At 42.3% G+C, this 25,198-nt stretch overlaps 1 protein-coding gene across 1 annotated transcript in view; it reads left to right on the top strand.

Moving 5' to 3' along the window:
- Nucleotides 1-25,198, top strand: part of TENM1 (teneurin transmembrane protein 1) — a 986,510-nt gene that overhangs the window by 949,678 nt on the left and 11,634 nt on the right. The window contains exons 29-31 of the mRNA XM_018044162.1: nt 6,107-6,279; nt 7,380-7,615; nt 19,724-20,020. Of these exons, the coding sequence (XP_017899651.1) occupies nt 6,107-6,279; nt 7,380-7,615; nt 19,724-20,020 (706 nt within the window). The remainder of the gene's footprint in view (nt 1-6,106; nt 6,280-7,379; nt 7,616-19,723; nt 20,021-25,198) is intronic.

Below are 25,198 nucleotides of genomic sequence, written 5' to 3'. Positions count from 1 at the left end.
ATGACCCTGCCCCAGCGGAGGTCTGAGGGAGGGACCCAGCATCTCCACAGGAGGGCAGCCTCCTTGTTTGGCAAGGCTCTTCCTGGCAAAGGCTTCTGCTGTACTCATCTGCAGAGGCCCCAGACTGAGGCCAAAGTGTCGGTTTTGTCACTGCTGCCGGTGCAGACTGAGCTGACAGCTCCTCGGGCCCTTGGCCTTTGTGGGAGCCCTCTGCTTGAAGGGGACTATGCAGTTCCATGATCTCTTGATCCTTGGTTTTCTGTATTCTCGCCACCTCAGGACTTGATTCGCACATTCCCCACCCCCACCCGCCAAACTGTCATTCGCTGACAACTTGGAAATGCCCTCACGATGGCTCTAGGTGCCTTCTAGGCTGCTTTACAAATGCTCAGTCTTATGGAAGATGGCTAAGGGAAGGCTCTTCCTCCTACCTGATAAGATTCGTGGAACGGGGGCAGGGGGAGGAGGGGAGCAAGGTAAACCCGCCACGTCTGTGGGTGAGATATTTGCCTAAGGAGAGGATGTGATTCCCATGGTTATGTAAGTGAACAGTCAGTCCGAGAACATTGAACTGTTTTCCAGAATCTCAGAGTAGGGAGAGAACAAAGGTGCCACGTAGCCCAGCCCCCTGCCTCTGGGCAGGTGGAGGGCTTCATTTTCAACAGAAAGAATGTAGCATTGCCAACAGTTCCTTCAGGACTCCACAGACAGGCTGGACACTTTCGCTCAGTCCCCTCCCCTTGGGCTTTATGCCCTTGAGAGGTCTCAGGAATGGGCAGCGAGAGCTGTGGAGGGTCACGCTGGGGAAAAAGAACTAGCAAAGGGACAGAGGCTGAAGCGAAGGAAGAGAGGCTGCAGAGCAAACTTTCCGAGCCTGGCTGGGAGGATGAGTTGCACCACACAGGACGTCTCTGTAAACTGAGCCTCCACATCCCCAGGGATGGCTGGCTGTCCTCTCACCACGCTCACTCTCGTCTCCACCCCGTTCTTCCCATCTGCACAGACAGATCCGGCTTCCCACATTCAACAAGTGTAAGCAGTGAGAGTCTGCTCGGGGCCACACGCTGAAAATACAGAGGTGAATTAGGCACTGTGCCCTCTCTCTAAAGATGCGAAAGTTTACCACCTAGGAGGGCTATCACCATGCGTTTCATAAAGGCAAGGGGCCACCATCTTCTCTTACACAAACTGGGGCAGTAAGCCTCCCAACAGTTTTCCCTGCTCCATAGCTCCCATTCCAAGATTCATTTCCACCACAGCACCTAAGGAGTCATACTGCTCTCCCCCGGAGAGCTTCCTATGCCTCTCCACTGCCCATCGACTGCGTGCTTTCCTCCGGAGCCTGGCACCCCAGTTTCCCCATGCTCTGCTTCCAGCAAGCCTCTCCAGCCTCATCTCCCATGCCCCTCAGAGAGGACCCTTGTGCTCCCGCATCCTGCTTCCCTCAATGGTCTTCCCAACCACCAGAGTGCCTGCCTTCACAATGCCTTCCTCCCCTCCTCCGTCTCTACCTATCAAGGAATTGATCTCCCACTACCTTCCAGGATTCGAATACCACCTCATTCTCCTCCTTTCCTTGTGCTCAGCCTGGAGGGAAATGACTCCGGCAGCTCCTTGTTTACAGAAGTATATGGCAGTATTCTGGCATCAGAGCGATTCGTGTGCCTATCTTCTCTACCCTACTAGACTTCAAATTTCATTCAGCACAGTATCCCCAGGACCCAGCCCAAGACTGATGATATTTACTGAATGAAGGACAAGTGAAGAGAGAAGGGCATGATGGACCTGGGCTGAATCATAGGAAGCCAAGTGAAGTTGTTGGCAAGGAAAGGGGAATCTAGTATTTCCTAAAGAATGCTTATTTGATTGCTCAGGTTTCTGAAAGGGTAAAGAGGGTCTATTTCCTTTTATAAAATAATTAATGAATTTTTCTTTTATAATCTTCAATGTTTTCTTAAAAGCAAAGATGGAAGAGCTTCTGGTTTTTACTCAGCATGGTTTAACTGTGACTTACACTGTCCTCAAGGGAAAGGGCAGGCTAGCCCTTATGAGAAAATATCAGACCAAATATATTTTAATAATGTGTAAATATCATCTGCCCTACTGTAAACAATATGGTCCTCAAGGACAAGAATGAATCCTGAATTTCCTTTCCACATGTTTCCTTTGCTCCGCGGGAACACGTGTGTGTGCACGCTCGCAGTGGATCTCTGTAAAATCAAGACAGAAAGGGATAGGGTGATGGCAAACTCACTCCTGATAACCGTGAAGGCAACAGCCAATGCCCGATCACACAGTTCACCAAACCAGGATTTATGGGCCTGGTTAAGTGGATGCTACTCACAGGCCAGGGAGCAGAGGACGAGTGGAGGCGCAAAGAAGGGAGTTAGTACCCTGTTATGGCCTGAGGGTATCAGTTGCAGCATATTGGGCTTGTGTTCTGTGCACCAAAAAATGCAGGCGCCAAAGGGAAACCCACAGCGTGAGAGATTTTGATTAAACTCGTTTCTTTGACATTCAACTGGGGAAATGCAGTCCCCTGTGATGGGGGGCGGGGGAGAAAAACCCTCAAGCAAGCCATAGGAAATCAAAGATTTCCTTTATTTCTTATCTACTTCATAGCAATCTTTCCAAAGGTGTGGGATCTGCCTGTTGCTCTTCCTTTGGAAATGACCCCACAGAAGAGACAGAGGCCTGTTGTTTTTGACAGAGGGCCGTGTGCATGGCTGAGCCCAGGAGAGGCGCCACTCTGCAGATACCACCAATGTCATTGCTTTGACTGTGACTAGCAGAATAGGGGTGGGTGAGTGTGTTGGGGGTAGAGTGCTTTGGGTGTTTTTTTTTTGGCTTTTTCCCCTTCAGTTGTATTGAGGTATAATCAGCATACAGCACTCTATAAGTTTAAGGCATACGGCCTAGTGACTTGACTTCTATATATCACAAAGTGATGACAACAGTAAGTTTGGTGAACATCCATCATTCTGCATAGACACCAAAAAAAAAAAAAAGAAAAATATTGTTTTCTTTATGATGAGAACTTTTAGGATTTAGTTTCTTAGGAAGCTTCCTACATACCACACAGCAGTGTTCACTACCACCTTGTTGTACATGGCATCTCCAGTACTTTTAAAAAATATATTTATCTATTTAATTTGGCTATGTTGGGTCTTAGCTGCAGCGCGCATGCTTCTCTCTAGTTGCAGCTCAAGGGCTCTAGAGCACACGGGCTCAGTAGTTGTAGTGCACAGGCTTAGCTGCCCTGTAGCATGTGGGATCTTAGTTCCCTAACCTGGGACTGAACCCACATCCCCTGCACTGCAAGATGGATTTTTAACCATTGGACCACCAGGGAAGTCCCCCCAGTACTTATTTATCTTATAACTGGAAGTTTCTACCTTCCTGACCACTTCTATACTATTCCTTCACCCATCCCCAACTCTGAAAACCACAAATCTGATCTCTTCCTACGAGCTTGGTGTGCTCAGGTTTTTCGAATTTGAATTTTTTTTGAGAGTCCACATATAACTGAAATCATACAGTATTTACTGTCTGATTTATTTCACTTAGCAAAACACCCTCTAGGTACTTTGTTTATGATAAAGTCAACTGTACATTTTCAAATAAAGAGGCTTATCCAGCCACGGAAAGGAAATCAGACAATATAACTTTTTAGCTCTCTAGCACCTGGGCAGGACTGTGAGAAAGCCTACTTTATCCCTACCCCATTACCTCCCTCACCAGAAAAGGACCAGGTGGCAGCCTCCCAGCTACATCTATCCAGGGAATTACACCACAGGCCAGTGCTAACATTCGTTCAGATTTTTGGCCCTTGTAACCTCTGCTCGTGGATGGCTCAGCTGGCATCTGATCTTGTCATCTAGCCCTGAGAAGTGGGCACCACCACTGCTGTCACCTTTAGAGGAAATCTTGCTTTAAAACAAGGGGCTGTGTAACTGAGAGAGGAGGAAACTGCATCTTAGGTCCGATCTCCTGGGGGAATAATGAGGAGTGACCTTGCCAAGTGCTGAGGAAACCCTTTAGAAATCAGGAAAGGGGAACTGATGTGGCCGGGTGACTGGTGAAGGATGTGAAACAGAGCAACTGCCTGCATAATCCAGGCTGTGGGGCCACAGTCTCCCTCGGGAGGGGGCCTGCAGCAGCTTCCTTCTGTCTGCTGCCTGGAGACTCCTCCCTACAGGCCAAAGCAGATTGGGACCTTGTGAGAACCAAAGTTCGGTACCGTTTTCCTCCCCTGAAAGAAAGACCAGGCAGACAAAGTCAGGCTGTGTTAGGCGCTCAGGCCCTTCCACGCCCTGTTCTCATCAAGGGTCTTCTCACAGCCCCAGAGCCCCAGAGCAGGCCGTGGGCAAACAGGCTGAGCTGCAGGGAAGATCTTGCCATTAACCCCAGGCGCAAACAGCACCCTTCGGCCTTTCTTTGATAATAAGGCCTTAGCATCATAGTAGCAGCATGCCAATAGCCATTTTGGCTGAAATCCATTTAAACAAAGGGTGCATCCAATTAAATAACTGGGGCTTGCCATATCTGTGATGTCAAATGACCTATTTGATTATTTTTATTTGCATGCCTGATTGTTTTTAACTGATCAAGTGCCTGTGAGCATGCTCATGTATACTCAGAACTGAACTTGACATGCCATTTTGTATAGCCTCAAGTCTAGTTTCATCCTGTAAAATAATGTCTAGCCCCTTTTCCCAAGTCTGCCAAAGACTGGTCTAAGTTTTAAAATTTCAGCAACTCTCCAGACTGAATTCTTTAAAACGTAGTGGATTCACACTGAGTTATTAGGCCATTTTGCATCATTTCGGGGGTCAGGAGGCTTCCCTGATGGCTCAGTGGTAAAGAATCCGTCTGCAGTTCAGGAGACATGTGTTCAATCCCTGGATCGGGAAGATCCCCTGGAGAAGGAAATAGCAACCCACTCCAGTATTCCTGCCTGGACAATCCTCATGGACACAGGGAGCCTGGTGGGCTACGATCCATAGGGTCACAAAGAATCGGACACAACTGAAGTGGCTGAACAACAACAACAGGCAGTAGGGCCAGGCTCCACCACTGTGTCCAGGCTCTATCCTGCTCACTTTAAGTTAAAAGAATATAATTGTTTAACATTTTAAAAGCAAATAAAAGTACTTAAATATTTTTAACTTTGCAACTTGAAAAGAAAACAGTAATGGGCTTCCAAGTACATGTCTTTACTTTTAATGAAGGGTTTATTTTTCTTGGTTCTATTGGCAATAAAAGAACAGTTCTACATCAAAAGCCTTCAGGGAAGCTCTCTCCATTTGGAGGCCAGTCTGATTGCCAATAGTTCTGATTTAAAAAAAAAAAAATCAACTCACCAGACTCTATTTCTAGATATAGGTTATTGCCTATTATCCCAGGTAATTATTTGGGGGGGAGGGGGAGCTCTTACACATACAGGCAAATTACAACACATTATGTACTATACTATAAAAAGAGAAAAAAATTAAGTGACACTGAGATCAGGGGGTTCCAGAATGGTTTAATGAGTATGTTTCCATTATCTTCTCTGCTTGTTCATTTTGTTGGAAGAATGATTCATTCATTTCAAATTTGGCAACTTAAACAGCAGCAAATATAATTTTCCTATCACAATGCAAAATCAGTTTATTGGCCTTCTTTGCCTGTTTTGGGGGGGCGGTGTGGGGGGAGGTGAACATTTGTGCGTCCTTTTTCTTTGCCAACAGCACCCTCTGCTGGTTTTTGTGATCCATCACATCTGATGGGATCGACCCAAATTGCAAATGGAGGGCTCCCTGCAACATTGCACACAGCGGGACATGATTCATAAATCAGTTTTCCACCCTGGTGATTCATTATCAGATATATTTTTTCTGTAAAACAGCACAGCTCAAGGAAGTCATCAAGAATTCAAGAGCTGCAAAAAATACCTTCGTTTGATTAATCATCTCTCTGACCTTTTTCTTCTTATTGAACAAGGTTAATAATACTTGTTATCACTCAAAGTTAAACTGTATTAGCTGCCAAGTGAGTTTTATTTTGCAAAGGCCCGTTATCACTGCCAAGAGGCTTCAAAGTTGGGTTTGGTTACATTCCGCAGGTATGACCCCGAGGGGCATCTGACCAACGCAACATTTCCCACGGGAGATGTCAGCAGCTTCCACAGTGACCTGGAGAAGCTTACAAAAGTGGAGTTAGATACTTCCAACCGCGAAAACGTCCTCATGTCAACTAATCTGACCGCCACAAGTACCATATATATTTTGAAACAAGGTAAGACTATTTCCAACTTTGCCCGCCTCTAATAGCATCTCTCTTACTTCTACCATCAAACCTCCACACACTGTTAATTAATAGAAGACTTCTTGTCCCCATATTCCAGCTGTGGAGGCTGAATCCCAAGTCACACCTTTCATAAAGTTCCTACAGCAACATTGGGCCACGTCCTTGTGGGAATTAGGAGGTTCAATTCCTGCCAAATATACTCTTCCATCAAGCCATTTCCCAACACCCAGCTGTTTGTAAAGCTCTTTAAGCTCTGATTGGGGTATACTAAAGGCACGAAGTCTGTGTCTCATCTGAAATTAGCATTCTAGAGCAGTGATGACATGGGTGAATAAAAAGGAGTGAGGATGCACACCAAGCCAGAATATAAGGGAAATGTAAGAGAGAATGGAAGGGGAAAAGAAGGAAAGGCGAGAGGGAAGGAAGGAGAGAGGGAGGGAGAGCAAGAGGGAAGGAAACAGGAAGGAAGGAAAAAAGGAAGGTGTATTTGGAAAGAATGTCTTAGAAGATGAGAGAAATGGACACAGAGAAATCACTTTCTCTCTGCCCAGTCATTAAGGACCCGTTCTGTTGTTAGGCTGTGAGGCCAAACACAGAACTGTCCAACATCAGATCCACTCTAAAAGGATCGGCGGCAACCTTTGTCAGCATATCCTTTCCTGGAGATCAGCCACTGTGCTGGTGTCCCCAGGCACTGAGGGTACTGAATTACACTGCATACTCCACTCATTCTAGCTCCCAGCATATCAAACAGAGAAAGCCAATCCACCAAGTCAGAGAAGAAGTTTGTGAGGAAATCCTTTAAAAATGAGAACGTTTTGAAAAACAGAAACAGCCTGCAGTATTACACGGGAGTCTTTTATCCAAGAAACAAGACAGCCCAGCTGTGAAACTAACAAGACTCAAATGGACAGAGAGCATGTGGGCTTGTCAGAATGGTTGTCTATAGCCCTGAGGGCAGTGGGGTCCACGGTGCCACACCTGCTCATCCTTTCCCAAACTTGCCTCCTGAAGCTCAAGTTGTCTCTCCTCTATTTCTGTGCTTCCCTCTTCTTCCCCCTCTTCCTCCTTTGCTCCTCTCTCTGCAGAAAATACCCAGAGCACCTATCGGGTGAGTCCGGACGGCTCCCTGCGTGTCACTTTTGCCAGCGGGATGGAGATCAGCCTCAGTTCAGAGCCCCACATCCTGGCCGGGGCGGTCAACCCCACCCTGGGAAAATGCAACATCTCTCTGCCCGGGGAGCACAACGCCAACCTCATCGAGTGGCGGCAGCGCAAGGAGCAGAACAAAGGCAACATTTCAGCTTTCGAAAGGAGGCTGAGGGTAAGTCTCGGCCTGACAGCACCTAGGCAACTGGTGTTGTATTTTTGAAAACCGCAGCACCTCCCTAATCAGAAGTCCCATTTCTCTAAAGCTTTTCTAGGTGACTAACTTATATAATATAGTAATTCAAGAGAGGGTGCTAATGGCTGATAATGGTTCAGTATCCTTAAATGAACATTCTAATAAGAGCTTTCTTTGTCATTAGCCAGCTAAAGTGCTCTGACAGTAGCAATTTCAGGCACCGAGAATGTCTGGATCTAGAAATGCGTGTAGTCAGGAGGCCCTCTGGAATCCCTCACATGGCCTGGAGATGCCTCAGACCCCTGCTTCGTGGTAAAAAGTGAAAGTGAAAGTCGCTCAGTCATGTCAGACTCTTTACGACCCAGTGGACTATACAGTCCATGGAATTCTCCAGGCCAGAATACTGGAGTGGGTAACCTTTCCCTTCTCCAGGGGATCTTCCCAATCCAGGTCTCCTGCATTGCAGGTGGATTCTTTACCAGCTGAGCCACAAGGGAAGCCTCATGCGGTGGTAGATACTTTATTCGAAAAGGCCAGGCAGGTACACACAGAAGGATATGCGACGTCAGGCAACATTTGGACAAAGGCAATTAAGGGAGAAATCAGTGAATGTTATCATTGCCTTGAATATACATATGAAGGGCCAGAGAGGTCAAGGACTAGTGCTCCTGTTGGCCTAATGGCACTCAGAGAGAGCGTGCATGCGTGCTTCAGTTGTGTCCGACCCTTTGTGACCTCATGGACTGTAGCCCACCAGGCTCCTCTGTCCATGGGATTCTCCAGGCAAGAATACTGGAGTGGGTTGCCATGCCCTCCTTCAGGGGATCTTCCCAACCCAGGGTTGAATCTGGGTCTCTTCCATCTCCTGCATTGGCAGGCGGATTCTTTACCATTAGCATCACCTGGGAAGCCCAAAAGAGAGCTGCCTGGGAGAAATGCAAGATTTGGGAGTTTTCAAGTTTTTACCAAGCACAGTTCACCACAGTTAACTTGGGATCTCTCAGTCAGAATTGCCTTTCTGCTGCACACGAAATCCACAAGCACCACCGCGCTCTTTCCACTTGTCCCTTCTTGAACATGAAGCAATGTTAGGATGACATGACCAACTTTCCAAATCTAGCAACATTCAGTATGAGCCCAAGAGCAACTGCCAGCCTGAGGCAGTTACTCACATTGAGGCCAGGCCTGCTTTGAGCCCCTGTGTCTCACCTGGGATCCCTGGAACACTTGCATTTCTTCACTCACAGTAAAAATGCAGTAACCTCTAGGCTGTGACAGGGCAACACCAAACAACCACCCAATTCCTGCGACAAGTGGTCAGACCAGTCCCACGGCTGGATGATCTACATCAGTGCTCACTTCCCAGTCAGTTCTGTTGGCGACCCAGAGACAGACTTTTGTGGTTGTTTTTGTAACAGCCACTACACAAGTTGTCTACATGCACAAGTCAGTTTGTATGCTTTGATTCGATTGGCCAGAATATTTACCAGAAATGCCACTGAAATGAGAGGTGAAACCAGCCCAAATAGTCCAAATCTCTCTATGTGTGGGCAGTAAGGGTTTCCTACTTACTGGGAAATGGGATCTCCTGCATAGAACCCTAAATGGGGGAGTCTTACAACTGGCTTAAGAAATGCCTTTATTTTCTTCACCTGTGAAATGAAGATGTCATACTAGAAAACAGTCAGAATTATATACACATGTTTTATCAACCTCATGGACTCACCCCAGGAAAATTAATCTAATAAATGGTATTTTGGTGCCTCCCCCGCTTAGAGTCTGAATAAAATATTATGAGTCATATCATACACTATGTGACTTTGGGATTTTCCATTTTTTAGAACACATTCTTTTTTTTTAATTTTTGTTTTTACTTTATTTTACTTTACAATACTGTATTGGTTTTGCCATACATTGACATGAATCCGCCACGGGTGTACATGAGTTCCCAATCCTAAACCCCCCTCCCACCTCCCACCCCATATCATCTCTCTGGATCATCCCCGTGCACCAGCCCCAAGCATCCTGTATCCTGTATTGAACATAGACTGGCGATTCGTTTCTTACATGATAGTATACATGTTTCAATGCCATTCTCCCAAATCATCCCACCCTCTCCCTCTCCCTCAGAGTCCAAAAGTCCGTTCTATACATCTGTGTCTCTTTTTGTGACTTTATTATTTTCTGCTTTCTATGATGACCCATCCTATTTTCTCCCCTCCATATGCACAGATAATGGAGAGAGAGTATAAAGTGTAATTTTCACCTCATATTCCAAATTGTTCTTAATACTGAGGTTAGTGGGCATAAAATATATGGGCACTCTTCCGTGTGAGTAGAGTGAAGTGTTATTTGTTGTTGTTGTTGTTCAGTCACTAAGTCATGTCCATCTCTTTGCCACCCCATGGATTGAAGCATGCCAGGCTTCCCTGTCCTTCACTATCTCCCGGAGCTTGCTCAAACTCATGTCCATTGAGTTGATGCTGCCATCCAACCATCTCATCCTCTATCATCCTCTTTTCCTCCTGCCCTCAATCTTCCCAGCATCAGGGTCTTTTCCAGTGAGTCAGCTCTTCACATCAGGTAGCCAGAGTATTAGAGCTTCAGTTTCAGCATCAGTCCTTTCAGTGAATATACAGGGTTGATTTCCTTTAGGACTGACTGGTTTGATCTCCTTACTGTCCAGGGGACTCTCAAGATTCTTCTCCAGCACCACAATTTAAAAGCATCAATTCTTTTGTGCTCAGCCTTCTTTATGGTCCAACTCAAATTTGTACACGACTGCTAGAAAAACCATAGCTTTGACTATATGGACCTTTATTGGTAAAGTGATGTCTCTGCTTTTTAACATGCTGTCTAGGTTTGTCATAGCTTTTCCTCCAAGGAGCGAGTGTCTTTTACTTTCATGGCTGCAATCACCATCCGCAGTGATTTTGGAGTCCAAAAAAATGAAGTCTGTCACTGTTTCCTTTTTTTCCCCATCTATTTGCCATGAAGTGAGGGGACTGGATGCCATGATCTTAGTTTGTTTTTTTTTTTTTTTAATGAGTTTTAAGCTAGCTTTTTCACTCTCCTCTTTCATCCTCATCAAGAGGCTTTTTAATTCCTCTTTGCTTTCTGCCGTTATTGCGGTATCATCTACATATCTGAGCTTGTTGATATTTCTCCTGGAAATCTTGATTTCAGCTTGTGATTCATCTAACATTTCATATTATGTACTCTGCATGTGAGCCAAGTAAACAGGGCAACTATATACAGCCTTTCCCAATTTTGAACCAGTCCACTGTTCCATGTCCGGTTCTAACTGTTGTTCCTTGACCGTGTACAGGTTTCTCAGTAGACAGGTAAGGTGGTCTGATACTCCTATCTCTTTAAGAGTTTCCACAGTTTGTTGTAACCCACACAGTCAAAGGCTTTCTCATAGTTGATGAAGCAGAAGTAGATGCTTTTCTGGAATTCCCTTGCTTTCTCTATGATCCAGTGAATGTTGGCAATTTGATCTCTGGATCAATCTCTGGATTGCCTTTTCTAAACCCAGCTTGTACATCGGGAAGTTCAGGTTCACATGCTACTGAAGCCTGCCTTGAAGGATTTTTACCATTACCTTGCTGGCATGTGTATGCACGCATGGTAAGTTGTTTCAATCATGTCTGACTCTTTGCAACCTTATGGATTGTAGCCCACCAAGCTGTTCTGTCCATTGGATTCTCCAGGCAAGAAAACTGGAGTGGGTTACCATGCCCTCCTCCAGGGGATCTTCCCAACCCAGGGATCAAACATGCATCCCTTACATCTCCTGCATTGGCATTACCACTAGCCCCACCTGGGAAGCCCTGCTAGTGTGTGAAATGAGTGCAATTGTGTGGTAGTTTGAGCATTCTTTGGCATTGCCCTTCTTTGGGATTGGAATGAAATCTGACCTTTTCCAGTCCTGTGGCCACTGCTGAGTTTTCCAAATTTGCTGGCATGTTGAGTGCAGCAGTTTAACTGCATCATCTTTTACGATTTTAAATAGCTCAGCTCGAATTCCACCACCTCCACTAGTTGTGTTTGTAGCAACACTTCCTAAGGCCCACTTGACTTTGCACTCTAGGATGTCTGGCTCTAGGTGAATGATCATACCATCGTGGTTATCTGGGTCATTAAGACCTTTTTTGTAAGTTGTTTTGTGTATTATTGCCGCCTCTTCTAATCTCTTCTGCTTGCATTAGATCCTTGCCATTTCTGAAGTGTTATTTAGTTAATACTATTTATAATTAACCAATTTCCCATCCGGTGGTAGAGTTGAGCAGATTTGTGGAATGGCTTATAACGGCAGCAAATTCAGGGCCCTCTCATTAGTGACTTCAAGGGTTCTTCCTGAGGTTCTGGGACTGGAGACTGGCTAGGTGGTATTACTGTACATGTCCCTAGAAAATTCTAACACCAATAATGATCCTTTACATATGTTTAAAGTGAAGTAAAGTCGCTCAGTCATGTCCGACTCTTTTCAACCCCATGGGTGGTAGCCCACAGAATTTTCCAGGCAAGAGTACTGGAGTGTGTTGCCATTTCCTACAATTAACAAAATGTTTTCATAGTCAGGGTGTTGTTTGATCACCACAACCAGCAATGATTGGCTATTCCCAATTTACAGATAAGGAGACTAAGGCCCAGAGAGGTTAAGTGATTTGCTCAAAGTCACATAGCTATTATGGATCAGAGCCAGCACTAAAATGCAAGTCTTCACCTAGTGCAGCATTCTTTCCACTCCATCATGTTGTACTGCCTTGTTCCTTAAAATAATTAATCTATAAATCATTGCCCCACTCAGTGGAGCCATCTTGGCAGGGCCTGACTCTTCATTTCAATGCTGACAAAAAGAGACAAATAATCGACTCTAATGTACTGGCAAGTGAGGGTGGGCAGGAAAAGTATGAAGGAGGCTAGAGGAAGGAGGCTGTTTAACTCAACCGTCCTTACCTACTCTCCCCATCCTTAGGCACTCTTGCCTATATTACTGCCTCAGTTTCCCCAGATTAGGCATAGCCAATTTAATGGAATGAATATGTTCCCCAAAGGCCAGTGTGGATCTAGTCCAGACCTTCTAGTGGAAAGGAAAAAAATCAGAAAATTATAGACTTCCTTTGAAGATAAAGCAAAAAGAGTCACTTTTCTTCAGTGACTCTGGTGATTTTTTTTTTTTTTCACACACAAACTCAGGGTCCTTTTCAAGGTGAGGAAACAAACTGCTGGGGAACATGAGATCCTGCTTTGGCACCAGCTGCATTAAGTGAAATAAATCACATTAACATCCTAAAATTTCACTAATTTAAAAAATCCATTTCCTCCCCCCACCCTCACCAAACCTGAGTTGTGTTTGAATCATCTTCCTTGCAATGTACTTTCCCCTCCAGTCTATGTATATCCTCATCTGCTGCATTCATCTGTCCCCATAAATACCTTTCCCTGGACCATCAAGAAATTCAGCATTCACCAAAAGCAAACTGGTTTAGAAACTACATCCAGATTGCACCTTGCTGTGTCCATGAATCGTAATGCCGTTTAGATGAGACTTATCCCAGCACTGGACCTCAGAGCTCTTTATAAGATTTCTCAGACTGAGATGTGAGGTGACAGCAAAGCTCCAAAACTGCAGCACCCTTTATTAAAAAGAAAAAAAAAATCCAAGAAGCTTAGCACTTCAAACTGAAGTCATCAAATCAAGTAAGATGATTATGTGTTTACAAGCAAAATGAAGCGAAGACTCGTCTAAAAACTCTCACAATTGATTGTTTTTCTCTCCATTCAAAGATAACTAAGAACAGGGTAGAGTGGTTTTAAAATGCAACATGTGACTAGTCCTACGTGAGCTGAGCTCTGAAAGGCAGAACAAGCCTGGGTGAAACACAAGGTCCCAGGCTGACAAATGATGGGAAACGTGGGAGGCCTGTTCCCTCTAGCATCTCCCTCCTTTCTCAGAAAACATGTTTACTTCATGCTGTTTTGACTTCCTTCTCCCCAGGTTTGCTGGAGGGATTCATTTTGTAAAAATTTAGGTAAGAAGCCTGCTTACAGATAGATTTGTCTGTTTTTAAAATATATCTGTGGTTCTCCATCCGAGGTAACAGTGTATTTACCCATAAGGAGTCATCTGGAGATTTCAGGCATCAAGGCTACTGAGCAGTGTTGGTGTTCAGGATCATGGGGATCCTTGGGGCCTTCAAATCATAGAAACAACTATGTTTGTTAATCCTGGGACAACTCTGCTAAGATAACTAGGCAGAAAGTCTTATTTCACACACTATTTCATTTGTATAGAAGTATTAGTTAATTGATATTAAAAGTTTAAAATGCCTACTGTATGGTCACCCAGATGAATTCACCAACAGGAAAGTATTTCAGATGAATTCACCAACAGGAAAGTATTTAAACAAGAGCAAATTAATTTAGTGCAAAAAGTATCCAGGTTAAATGGTATGGCAGAAATCAGGTAAGAGGAATGAATAAGGTTTTAAAGAAGAACTGGTATGCCCATAATTTTGCACCACTTTTCCCATCTATAAAATGAAGGATATGGTCTATACAATCTCTATTATTAGTACTATTGTTACCACTAATCATAATAGCTAACATTCATTGAAATCTTATATGTATATTGCCATATAGTAACTTATTTACTACTCATAACATCTTATCAGACGTGTTCTCTTATTAGCATTCTCACTTTACAGATAAAGAAACTGAGGCACATAGAGGTCACACAGCTAGTAAAGGGTGACACAGGATTTGAACCTAGGCAGTCCAGCTCAATAGCCCATGTTGTAAGATTTCTTCTAGCACTAAGATTCTGTTGGCTGCCCAGGTAAAGAGGAAAAAAGAAAAATACAGATTAAAAAAAGTTCCCAGTGGAGTAATGGAGGCTGATGTTAATGCTGCCTACGTGCCCTGTTCCTTTGTAGGCCACTCTGAAATAAAAGTAAGCCTAAGTGGGTTTTGATTGTCAGCACAGCAATATCAGTCAAAAATAAAGTCTTTAGAATTGTATTGATCAATATCTAAAAATCAAGTACTAATTGCCTGTAAACCAGTGAGAATAAAGGAGCATGTCCCAATTTAAAAGCAGCTCTGAGTCCTGCATCCATTCTCACAGCTTCATGAAACTTCAATGCAATATGTCTTCCAAACCACAAAGTGAATATTTGGCCCATCTGACTTATTCACCTTCAAACTTCTTCAGCAAAAATCTAACAGTTGTATTGTGAGTTGAAATGCTAGATAGCATCCTTGACAATTCAGCCTTCTCCTCCTTTCTTGTGAAAGAAAATCAGCTGCTCTGATTGTAGCTTAGAGTTTAGCACTGCGTGTGTATGTGCAAATGGGCATACCAGTTCTTCTTCAAAACCTTATTCATTCCTCTCACCTGATTTCTGCCATATCATTTAACTTGCACAGTTTTACACTAAATTAATTTGCTCTTGATTAAATGCTTTCCTATTGGTGTGTGTGTGTGTGTGTGTGTGTGTGTGTGTGTGTGTGTGTGTGTTGGGTTAAACCATAGCAAGCTGCCCTTTTCGTAGACCAAAAAACACACAAATACCAGCAGTTGCCTTATAGATCAACCTAATATAATCTTTAGGCTACTAATTGAATGAGTCTCAAATTGAAGGGGGTTGAAAGGACTGTCTCTTAAGCAATTAAAACACAAACTCCTCAGAAAGATCAAGGGAAGGCTCTGAGGGGAGGCAGAGGACACCTTTCTTTGGCTCTTTGAATCTTTGGCCCGTGCCCACGTTTTGCAGGTACGTTGATTCCTGCTGGCAGCACAACCCATGGCTCCCCAGGGCATATACTCTTTCCTCTCTGGTCCAAGTGGGAACAAAAAGCAAGCCTTTCTCCTTACTTCTCTTCAGCAAAGCTGAAAAAAGCCTAAGGATAACCAAAGAATAAATTAAAACACAAAGACATCCTTTCTTATGAAAAATTTTACCAAGTCCATCTTCCTTACCCCAATGTACAACTCATCGGTTGCCAAACTCAGATCTCTTGTTCAATGTGCAGCTTGTCCAAAGAGACCCTTTTTAACTTGGGGCTATTCTCAAATGTCAGCCTTTGCTTTGCCCCTCTCTTTTCCAGGTCAGGGATTGCTATAGATTGTTTGGGGGAAGAGCTGAAATAAGGATTGATGGCCCACACTTGGGTCAAGGGCTATTACTGTCTTTCAGGCAAACAATAGCTTGTATGAACACGTTGCTTTTCCAACCTTGCTCATGACCCCAGCAGTGAGAGGCGGTCAGCCTAGTTCTGCTTCCTGCCATAGAGGCTGGAGTCACATAAGCAGTCAAGAAGGAAGGTCAAGGAGCTTACCTAAAAATCCCATTCTTTCCACAGTCTTCTCACAAGTTCCACAGGAGACTCGCCAGATGGAGGGCTGTGGCATCTTCAACTCTTTCATCCCCTTGCAGCTCTGAGCCAAATTTCACATTACCTTCCAAACCTGACTTCGAAACTGGTGTTTCAGCAACATCTGAATATCAGAGTGCATTATCCAGAAACAAAGAAGCATGGTAGCACAAGTCTTGACAGGCAGAGAAAGAACATTAGGCAGACTTTTCCTCTGCTCACTTTGTAGTGGATTTTTAACAGTGCTTCCTTGCTTGTGTTGCTGTAATGACTTTATTAAGAAATGTGTTCTTGAGTAGTAAACTTAATCTATCAGACAAATAAAACCACAAATTTAGTTGAACTGGAAATCACTTGTTACTTTGGCTCTTTAACTACCATTATAACATAAATTGTAACAGTTACAACCGTCTCTGGGAGTACATGGATATTTTACAGCTATTGTAAATGAACAGTGTTACAGTTAGAGATATGTGGCTATAAAACCACAGGAAAGGTAGTTGAAGAAAGAACACCTGGTTTTGTGTAGGTTTCCAAGCCCTGTGTATCAAAAGACAGGAAATATGTGCTTCTCTATCACCTTCTAGGTTATAACAGCAAGTTAGTTTGTATTTATGCTACAACATTGCGCACATAGGCTACAGGTGGTTAAACAGTCATGCTTCCCAATCTGTGGCTCTATTCCATGAATGAAACCTACCACTGCAGCTAACAAGACTTCCTCCCAAATAATTGGAGTATCTAATCGCTAGTCTTCTGGAATTCATGGCATGGAACACTTGCTGTCCTTTTTTTTTTTTTTTCTGCAGCTCAAAACTAAGGGCAAATATCATTAGCCCCAGCTGGCTGGTGAAGAAATTGAAACCAAAAAACATTGAAAATAGCAGACAATTCATAGAAGACATAAGTGTGGCTAATAGCCATTTAAAACGGTTCAATCTCATTGGTAATCAAATACATGCAAATTTAAACCACAATAACATACCGTTTTCTCCACTCTCATATTGGGAAAAGCTTACTAACAATGATAATACTCAGTGCTGGTTGCAATGCAGACATGAACTCCTCCACTGCTAGTTAATAAGAGCATACATTTGTAAACCTTTGTGCACTTTAAAGTAATATCTCAAGTTGCATCAGGAGTCTTTAACATGTTATCATTTGACCCAGTAATTTCCCTTACAGGGTTTTGTATTAAGGAAATAATTATTTACAAAAATTCTTAACAAATCATGAACATTGAAAGAAAAATGGACAACAAAAGCTAATTTCCAACAATAGGAGAAAGGATAGATAAATGTTTATCATGTTGATGTAACCATTAAAATCCACATATTCAGAATATCTAATAACATGAGGAATGATGGAGATAAAACATTAGCTGAAAAGTAGGATATAAAACAATTCTTGTATTCTTTAAGTGTAAGATTATATTTTTTTAAAGTGGGTATGAAATGCTGGAAATGATTAGCAGTGATTAGCAGTGATTCATGCTGGAGGATAGGATTACAGATAATTACTTTCTTTGTATATTTCTATACTTTCTAGTTTTTCTGCAATGGAAAAATATCACTTTTATAATTGGAGGGAGGTACTTAAAGAGGTTATTTTAAAAAGCAAACTGCAAAAAAGGAGCAAAGGAAGACCAGAGTCTGAAATGAGAAGGTTGGCTTTGCACTCATCCAGGCCACTAAGATAAAAATTCTACATCTCATGTAGATGTTGAATCCCCCCCCCGCCCCCCGCCACCCCACAAAAAAAGAGCTAATAGATACAGAGAGAGAACAGATTGGTGGTGGCCAGAGGCAGGGGGTGAAGGGTGGGTGAAATGGGTGAAGGAGGTCAAAAGGGACAAAGTTTCAGTTAAAAGATATGAGCATGTAATGTTCAGCATGGTGACTATAGTTAATAATACTGTATTGTATATTTGACAGTTGCTAAGAGAATAGATCTTAAAAGTTCTCATCTCTGGAAAAAAAATTTAACTACATGTGGTGACAGATGTCAACTAGATTTATCGTGGTGATTATTTTGAAATATACACCAATACTAAATCATACCATACACCTAAAACTAATATAATGTTTTATATCAGTTTTATCTCAGTTTTATAAATAGAAAAAAAATTAACATTTCTTAAAAACCTCTTTCTGTGTCAGGATTTTGAAATTGGACTTAAGACCCCTAAAAGTTTCATACTTGGATTTCAGAGCCCTCTTGAGATTTTGTTTAAAATATTCATTGATGTGTTTATATGCATTTTTCTGGGGAAACAGTGTATAGCTTTCAGATAATTAAAGGAATCCTTGACCACAAAAATTTTAAGTGAATTATCATAAACTTTAGTTGAATAGCTAGTGAATTGGTTTAGTACGACTATGATTAATGTAGTCAAACCCTAATGTTGATTTTTTTTTCCCCTACCTCATTAACCAGATATTTAACACTCTGTCCTGGATCATGTTGACAGTTCCTACAGTCACTTTGGAATCTGACACATAGGCCCATTTAGAAGCCTAACTGAGATGAGAAGAGTAATCATATCTAAAAATAACAGTTATTGAGACCTCCCTGGTGGTTAAGAAAGTTAAGACTTTGCGCTTCCACTGCAGGGAGTACACGTTTGATCCCTGGTTGAGGAACTAAGATCCCACATGCCCTGTGGTGCGGCAGAAGACAAATAAATATTTTTTAAAGTAATGAAAATAACAATTACTAATATTATTTTTATATATCACCAGTACCTGTAATATGTAATCTCATTTAATTCTTCGCACAGGTATGTGATGTTAAGTGATAAACATTACTTCCATTTCACAGATGAAAACTAAGGCCCAAGTAGAAAAAAATGACTGGTGCACAGACAAGCAGCTAATTCAGTCTCCTGACTCCTGGGTCACTGTTGTTTACATTTCTCAAAGTTTTTCCTTGTTTATTTGTAGGGGAGATGAATTTGCCACCCCAAAATATGCCTCTTTGCCATAAAGATTATTTTAGGCCAATGGAGGAGGCAACGACTTAAAGCTGCACAAGCTCATTGAATGGTGCCACCCTTGCAAGTACTGGGGGACCTACCAGCACCTCCCACAGTTACCTCCATGCAAACACTGCTGACCTCCACGCAAACACTGCTGAGTGGGCTTTCATGTCTAGGAGACAGTCTGAGTTGCTCTGTGTTCCCCTGTGATAGATGCAAAGTATTATAAGAAAACTCCACGCCCAGAGGAACGAGGAAGCCAGACAAGGGAATCTCTGTATAAATTAGAGGGGACTCTCTATATTCCTTTTTTCTGCTTGCTACTTATGTAAATAATTCACCATTCTATGTTCTAGCCACTTCATCGGTAAAAGCAGGGGAGGAAGTCCCATTCCTCTGTAGGCGTCTGACTTACATAAAGTAAGATTACATAATCACTGAAAACTGGATCAGCACAGTTGAGACTTGAGTTGGGAAAAAAACAGTCAACAACCATATGCTGAGAATCTAGCACATCCCAGTAGTTAAGACATGGCCCCAGCCTTCCAAGGTTGTAGAGTCTCCCAGGAGAATAAAGACAGGTTGTCATCCAAGGAGAAGCCATGCAGATTCAAAGGCAAGAGAGACCCCATTGCTGGAGAAATAGAAACAGCTTTGGGATTGTGGATGCCCTTGATGAGGGGAACTAAGGCAGTGCTTCAAATGTACTTCCTATCTCTTTTTTGTAGGCCCATAACAGAAACCTACTCTCCATCGATTTTGATCATATGACTCGCACAGGCAAGATCTATGATGACCATCGGAAATTCACCCTTCGAATTCTTTATGACCAGACTGGACGACCTGTTCTGTGGTCTCCTGTAAGCAGATATAATGAAGTGAACATCACATATTCCCCTTCGGGATTGGTGACATTTATTCAAAGAGGGACATGGAATGAAAAAATGGAATATGACCAGAGTGGAAAAATAATTTCAAGAACTTGGGCTGATGGGAAAATTTGGAGCTATACCTACTTAGAAAAGGTAAGTGTGTAGGGAAAATAAACTAGTTCTGAGCTTCTGAATGAGAACATTGAAAGCGGCACTGATTACCTGCCTTGCTGAGGACCTGTGGGAGTGAAGTCTGTATTCTGGCTGTTCTGTTCCATAAAAGTAGCAACAACAACAAATTATACCTACAAGGATAAGCTGTTTTTCAGCCGAAAACTTTCCCCAGCCCCACACTCTGCCAGGTACTCTTTCAAACTGAAGTCAGGATAATGGCTTAGCTTTCTCCTCATTTGAGCATATTTGTTCATGCTCCTGAAAATGTATCTTTATTACTATGAAAGCTCACACTGAAGTGAAATAGGTAGAAAATTATAAAATTGCGTGTTAATGTATCTCAGCTCTGGAAAAGAGGCTCTTACACAGAGGATAAGGAATTCTAATTTTGTTAGGATAGTCAGTGACGGTTTAATGGTATACACTGGAGGACATATTTTCCCAAGTAATGGGTCTGAGGAAATGGTAGCAGTGGGGCTCCCTTGTTGTTAATAGTCCTTTGTACACAGTGAGTCTCCAGTAGCATCTGTAATGGGAGCCCCTGGCCTCTGTCTGCTGGGAATGGGCAAGGATTTTAATCCCACCCCCTGGATCCATTTGTCAAACATCAGCCTCACACAGCAAAATGGTTTCTAGCCAGACCAGTAGCAGAAGACAATAAGAGAAATTGATCTCTGTCTGCCATCTCAATTTCTGACATCCTAAGATGCTGTCTCTTTTCCCCTAAATCTATCCTTTCAACTCAGTTCATTAGTCCTGAATTAATTTCTGGGAAAACTGAAAAACGTTTTCCCCTGAGGTTTCAAGGGGAGTCAGTATGGATTAACCCCTAGAAGCTCTTAGAAAAGTCATGGGTGCTCATAACTCACGTGGTGAAATTTCGCTATTTGCACCAAATAATGCTAAGCCTTTCTGATATACCCCTGAAAGCTTTTTTTAAAGTGTGCCAGGGGTTGTGTGTGATTATAAAACCATTGTACTATTTCCCAGAGTCAGTCACTGGGAAACTTGCCAAATTAGAAATGTCTAGGAGATAAAGCAGAACTCCACTTGGGAGCCAGGGTAAAAGACCGAGTCCTTTGCTGTCTGTACCCCCTGTCCTTTTCTGCTGAAGAAATCGATGAAATCTCTAATCCGCACTCTACTCTGGGAACATCTGAATCTTACAGAGTGGATGTTTTCTCTTTTCAATTTTGGTAACAAGAATGATTGGCAAAATCATACGACTAATGTCCACGAAGTGCTAAACTTGCTACAAAATTAACTGAATCCAAGTATTTGTTGTATGTTCACAGAGGCAAGGCATGTAAGATGACCTGATATGAAAAAAAAAAGAAAAAGGTGCCACTGATCACTAGCAGACTATAGGCTGATTAGTTTTTTCAAGAATGAGGATTTGTTTGCTCTGATCCTCCCACAGGTCTACATGTGACTAGTGAAGAAGCTAACATGCCTTAGGAGTATGTACAGCTTTGAGGGACTTCCCTCGCAGTTCGGTGGTTAGGATGCCACGCTTTCGCTGCCAAGGCCCCAAGGTTCAATCCCTGGTTGGGGAACTAAGATCCCACAGGAATATTTATAGGTTTGAACTCAGAGCCTTAACCTCATTAGCGCCACAGTCTGGCTGCTGAGCTAACTGCCTATAGACAATTGCTTCTAGGTCTCATAAATCTTTCCCTTTAAACTGTCTATACAGTGACAGAAAAGCTTGTTGAAACTTAAAGTTCAGTTATTTAGCCTCTTCTCTGACATTAATGAAGAATTTTATTGTTTCCCTTTTCTGAATTAACTGATTACTTCATCACAGTTATTTCAGCAAAGAATCATGTGAAGCAAATTTCACATGAATTCTTCTTTTTTTTCACTTAAATTCTTTTGGCTGTAGAAACTTACTTGGCAATAATTCTTTAAAAACAAAACAAAGAAACTCTCTGAGACTGTCAGTGTCTGCAGTGGACAGAAATAAGACCTTATTGACACGGAGTAATGTATGGAGAAAAGCCCCAGCAACGCCCCAAAACTCGTTTATTGACCAGTGAGCCGAGCCAAACCACTTGTGCCTTTCAGTTGACTTTTCTCCCTCTCTGAATCTTACATTTAATTTGTTCTCTAATTACCAGGTAGCCCCTTGACTTAAGCAATGCTATTATGCAAAACTCAGAGCCTACAAAACCCATAATTATGGAATGGTTCTTTACTTTCCAAAAATCATTTATCACGAGATTGATTTTATTAACATTATTACCAGTGATAATAATTCACTGAATAGAAGCAGCAATTAAATGAAATAACTTAATATAAAGCACCTGGCATATCTGGTCATTCAATAAAAGTTTCTTTCCATTTATGCATTCTAATATTTATTCTAGTATTTATTAAGTTGGAAAACTTAGTGCTAGCACCTACTGCTACTTGAAGGTGAATTAAAACAGGAAAGAACAGAAGGGTGGAAGGAAATGAAAGTATTTTTGAAATTGTGATTCTAGAAAGAAAAGGGAAAGAATATTCAATTTACCAAAATCCAATTTACAGGTACTCTTCCAGGGAGGTGATGAAGTTCTGTGCCTCCTGTGCTCTTTTCTAGTCCTCTCTTTATCGTGGCCTTTGCTAGAACATTCTTTCACTATGTCTGGGGCAGAGCAAGACTAAGAGGCTGGCTCTAGAACTATATTTTGAAGTAACAGTTCTCCAACTTTAAAAATATAAATCTCTTTTTATACCTCAAAATACTTCTCTTTGTACCTTTTTACATTTGCTTGGCATCCCTATACCATGATATATTGGAAAAAGCAAACAGCAAATATTTTACCTCAGTGTGCAGAAATTTTGTAAAACTTATTTGACTTCCTCTAGAGTAAGTAAAAATTATGGGTATCATTTTCATGCACAATGGTTTGTAGCCATTAGGAGAAAAATAATTATTTGGGTAATAGCTGTGGTTGCTTAAATGATCTCTTCTCTAATAAAAAAAATCAATTATTGTTTCTTAAATTTTCTCTATGTGGTCATTAATTCTCTGTCTTGATTCATGAGCCTTCCCTGAGTTAATTATATTTTGAAGACTTGTGGGGCTAAAATTTTGTATTTCAGGAAATGTAAATCTTTCCGTTTCCTAAAAACATTCTTAAGAACTTCATTTTAAATGCATTTAAATATATTTTATAATCATTTAATAAGATGCTTTAGTCTGATACATTTACACAAAATTGCCTCTTTGGGGCTGAAATTTTCAAAGGCTGCCTAGAGGGAGAGAATGCAGCCTTTGGCTTGTGCTTCCAGGTGGCCCCACACTGCCATCTGGTGGTCACTCAAATGCCGTACTTTTTCAAATTTCTGCCATCTCTCATTTCTGAAAGTTTTGGTCGCTCAGTCGTGTCCGACTCTTTGCGACCCCATGGACTGTAGCCCGCCAGGCTCCTCTGTCCATGGAATTCTCCAGTCAAGAATGCTGGAGTGGGTTGCCATGCCCTTCTCCAGGGGATCTTCCCGACTCAGGGAATCAAACCCCAGTCTCCCATATTACAGGCAGATTCTTTACTGTTTGAGCTACCTGGGAAGCCCATCTCTCATTTCCACTCCTGTTCAAATGAATATGCAGCCATGGTTTTAGTTTTCTTCTTCACAATGATCTCAGTCATTTCGGTTCTCACAATCAACTTTTTGGAAAATACAAAGTCTCCCGCTCTAGTGTTTGGACTAAGAAGAAATGACCTTTTATTCTATAGCAGTGCTGGGGGCGTTGGATGGACTTATAAGTATTGTTTTTGAACAAACTGATAACAATGCCTGTCCAAAGTGACAAAGTAGCCAAGTGAGAGCTAAATGCTATTCTGGCAACATAACGGTTACATTCACAAGATTTCTAATCACGTCATCCACATTCTTGGTCAGCACAGCATCAGCACCACCTAGGAACAGGGTCAGGCCGTGGTTTACTACAGCACGGAAGATGAGAGCAGGGAGAGAATGCAGTGGTGATGTGCTATAAATGTTTGGCAAGGCTGGTGCAGCAACTGGAAAAGGCAGGCTGGTACTGGATAATGTGTGCGAAGCATATGGCGACTGTCCCTGGCGCACCTCGCAGGTGACAGATGTCATTTGTTCATGGCAAATTGACAGAAGAGAGTGGAAAGGAGCTGAGAAATCTGGCTTTCAGCAAAGAGGTAATGCAGAGGCACTGCCTAGCAGTTTCACCCCAGGTTCTGTTGAGTTCTGCCTTGGTCAAGGACGGGGTGGTTCCTTCATGTCCTCGTGCCCAGGCAGGACTTCCACGTCTCCCACCTTCTGTTCAGCAGGGTTTCTGGAGTTGCAGAGTATCCGCAGGTGATGAGGTGACAGGGTTTCCACACACGGCTCTGTATCCCCAGGCAGAGTGCCTGGTGGAAGACCAAGAAAGGATAAGCCAATGAGCAAATAAGTGCTGACTTTGACTTCACAGTATTGACATGTGATTTGAAATCAATTCTCAGAAGAGCAGGGAGGACATACAGTTTCAAGAAGCATGTTCAATATTAGAATATAATTTCATATTAGAAGATTTAAATGTACCTTATATATGCTTCTGTAATTCATAAATATTTATGTAGTTTATATTTAGAAGATGAAATGATACCTATTGTTTTCATAACGAAACTTCAGAAAATAAAGCTCAACTAAATCTTTTTGCTTAATAAGCCAATTCTCTAGAAAGTAAGGGTAAAATCTCTCTTGGGGAGATACATCAGAATTTCTAGGGGTGAGCAATTTTTATTAAAAGTTGAAATTTAAATGCTTTTCAATTAAAAATAGGGTTTGAGTTCTCCTTCAAACAGTGTTCCTTTTATGACTATATTTAAAATTAGAATAAGATAAACCGATATCAATGAAACACCTGTTACATGCATGGCATTATACCTCAACAAATAACTTTCTGAAATACAGATCAGTTCGGGGGAGAGGGCTTGCATAACCAGAGAATTGTCCACTTTTAATGGCATGTTTCCCTAATATCATTTAAAACATGAATTGTAAATCTATGCAGTAGTCCCTCCTCGCCCTCAGGGGATACATTCCAAGACCCCTCCATGGATGCCTGAAAGTGGGAATAGTACAGAAGCCTATATATACTATGTTATTTCCTATACTATCGGGCAGGTAACTTATATAGCATGGACACAC

This window comes from Capra hircus, assembly GCF_001704415.2.
Source record: "Capra hircus breed San Clemente chromosome X unlocalized genomic scaffold, ASM170441v1, whole genome shotgun sequence".
Lineage (NCBI taxonomy): Eukaryota > Metazoa > Chordata > Mammalia > Artiodactyla > Bovidae > Capra > Capra hircus.
Note: the sequence above shows the minus strand (reverse complement) of the source record. Positions and strands in the feature narration are given on the sequence as shown.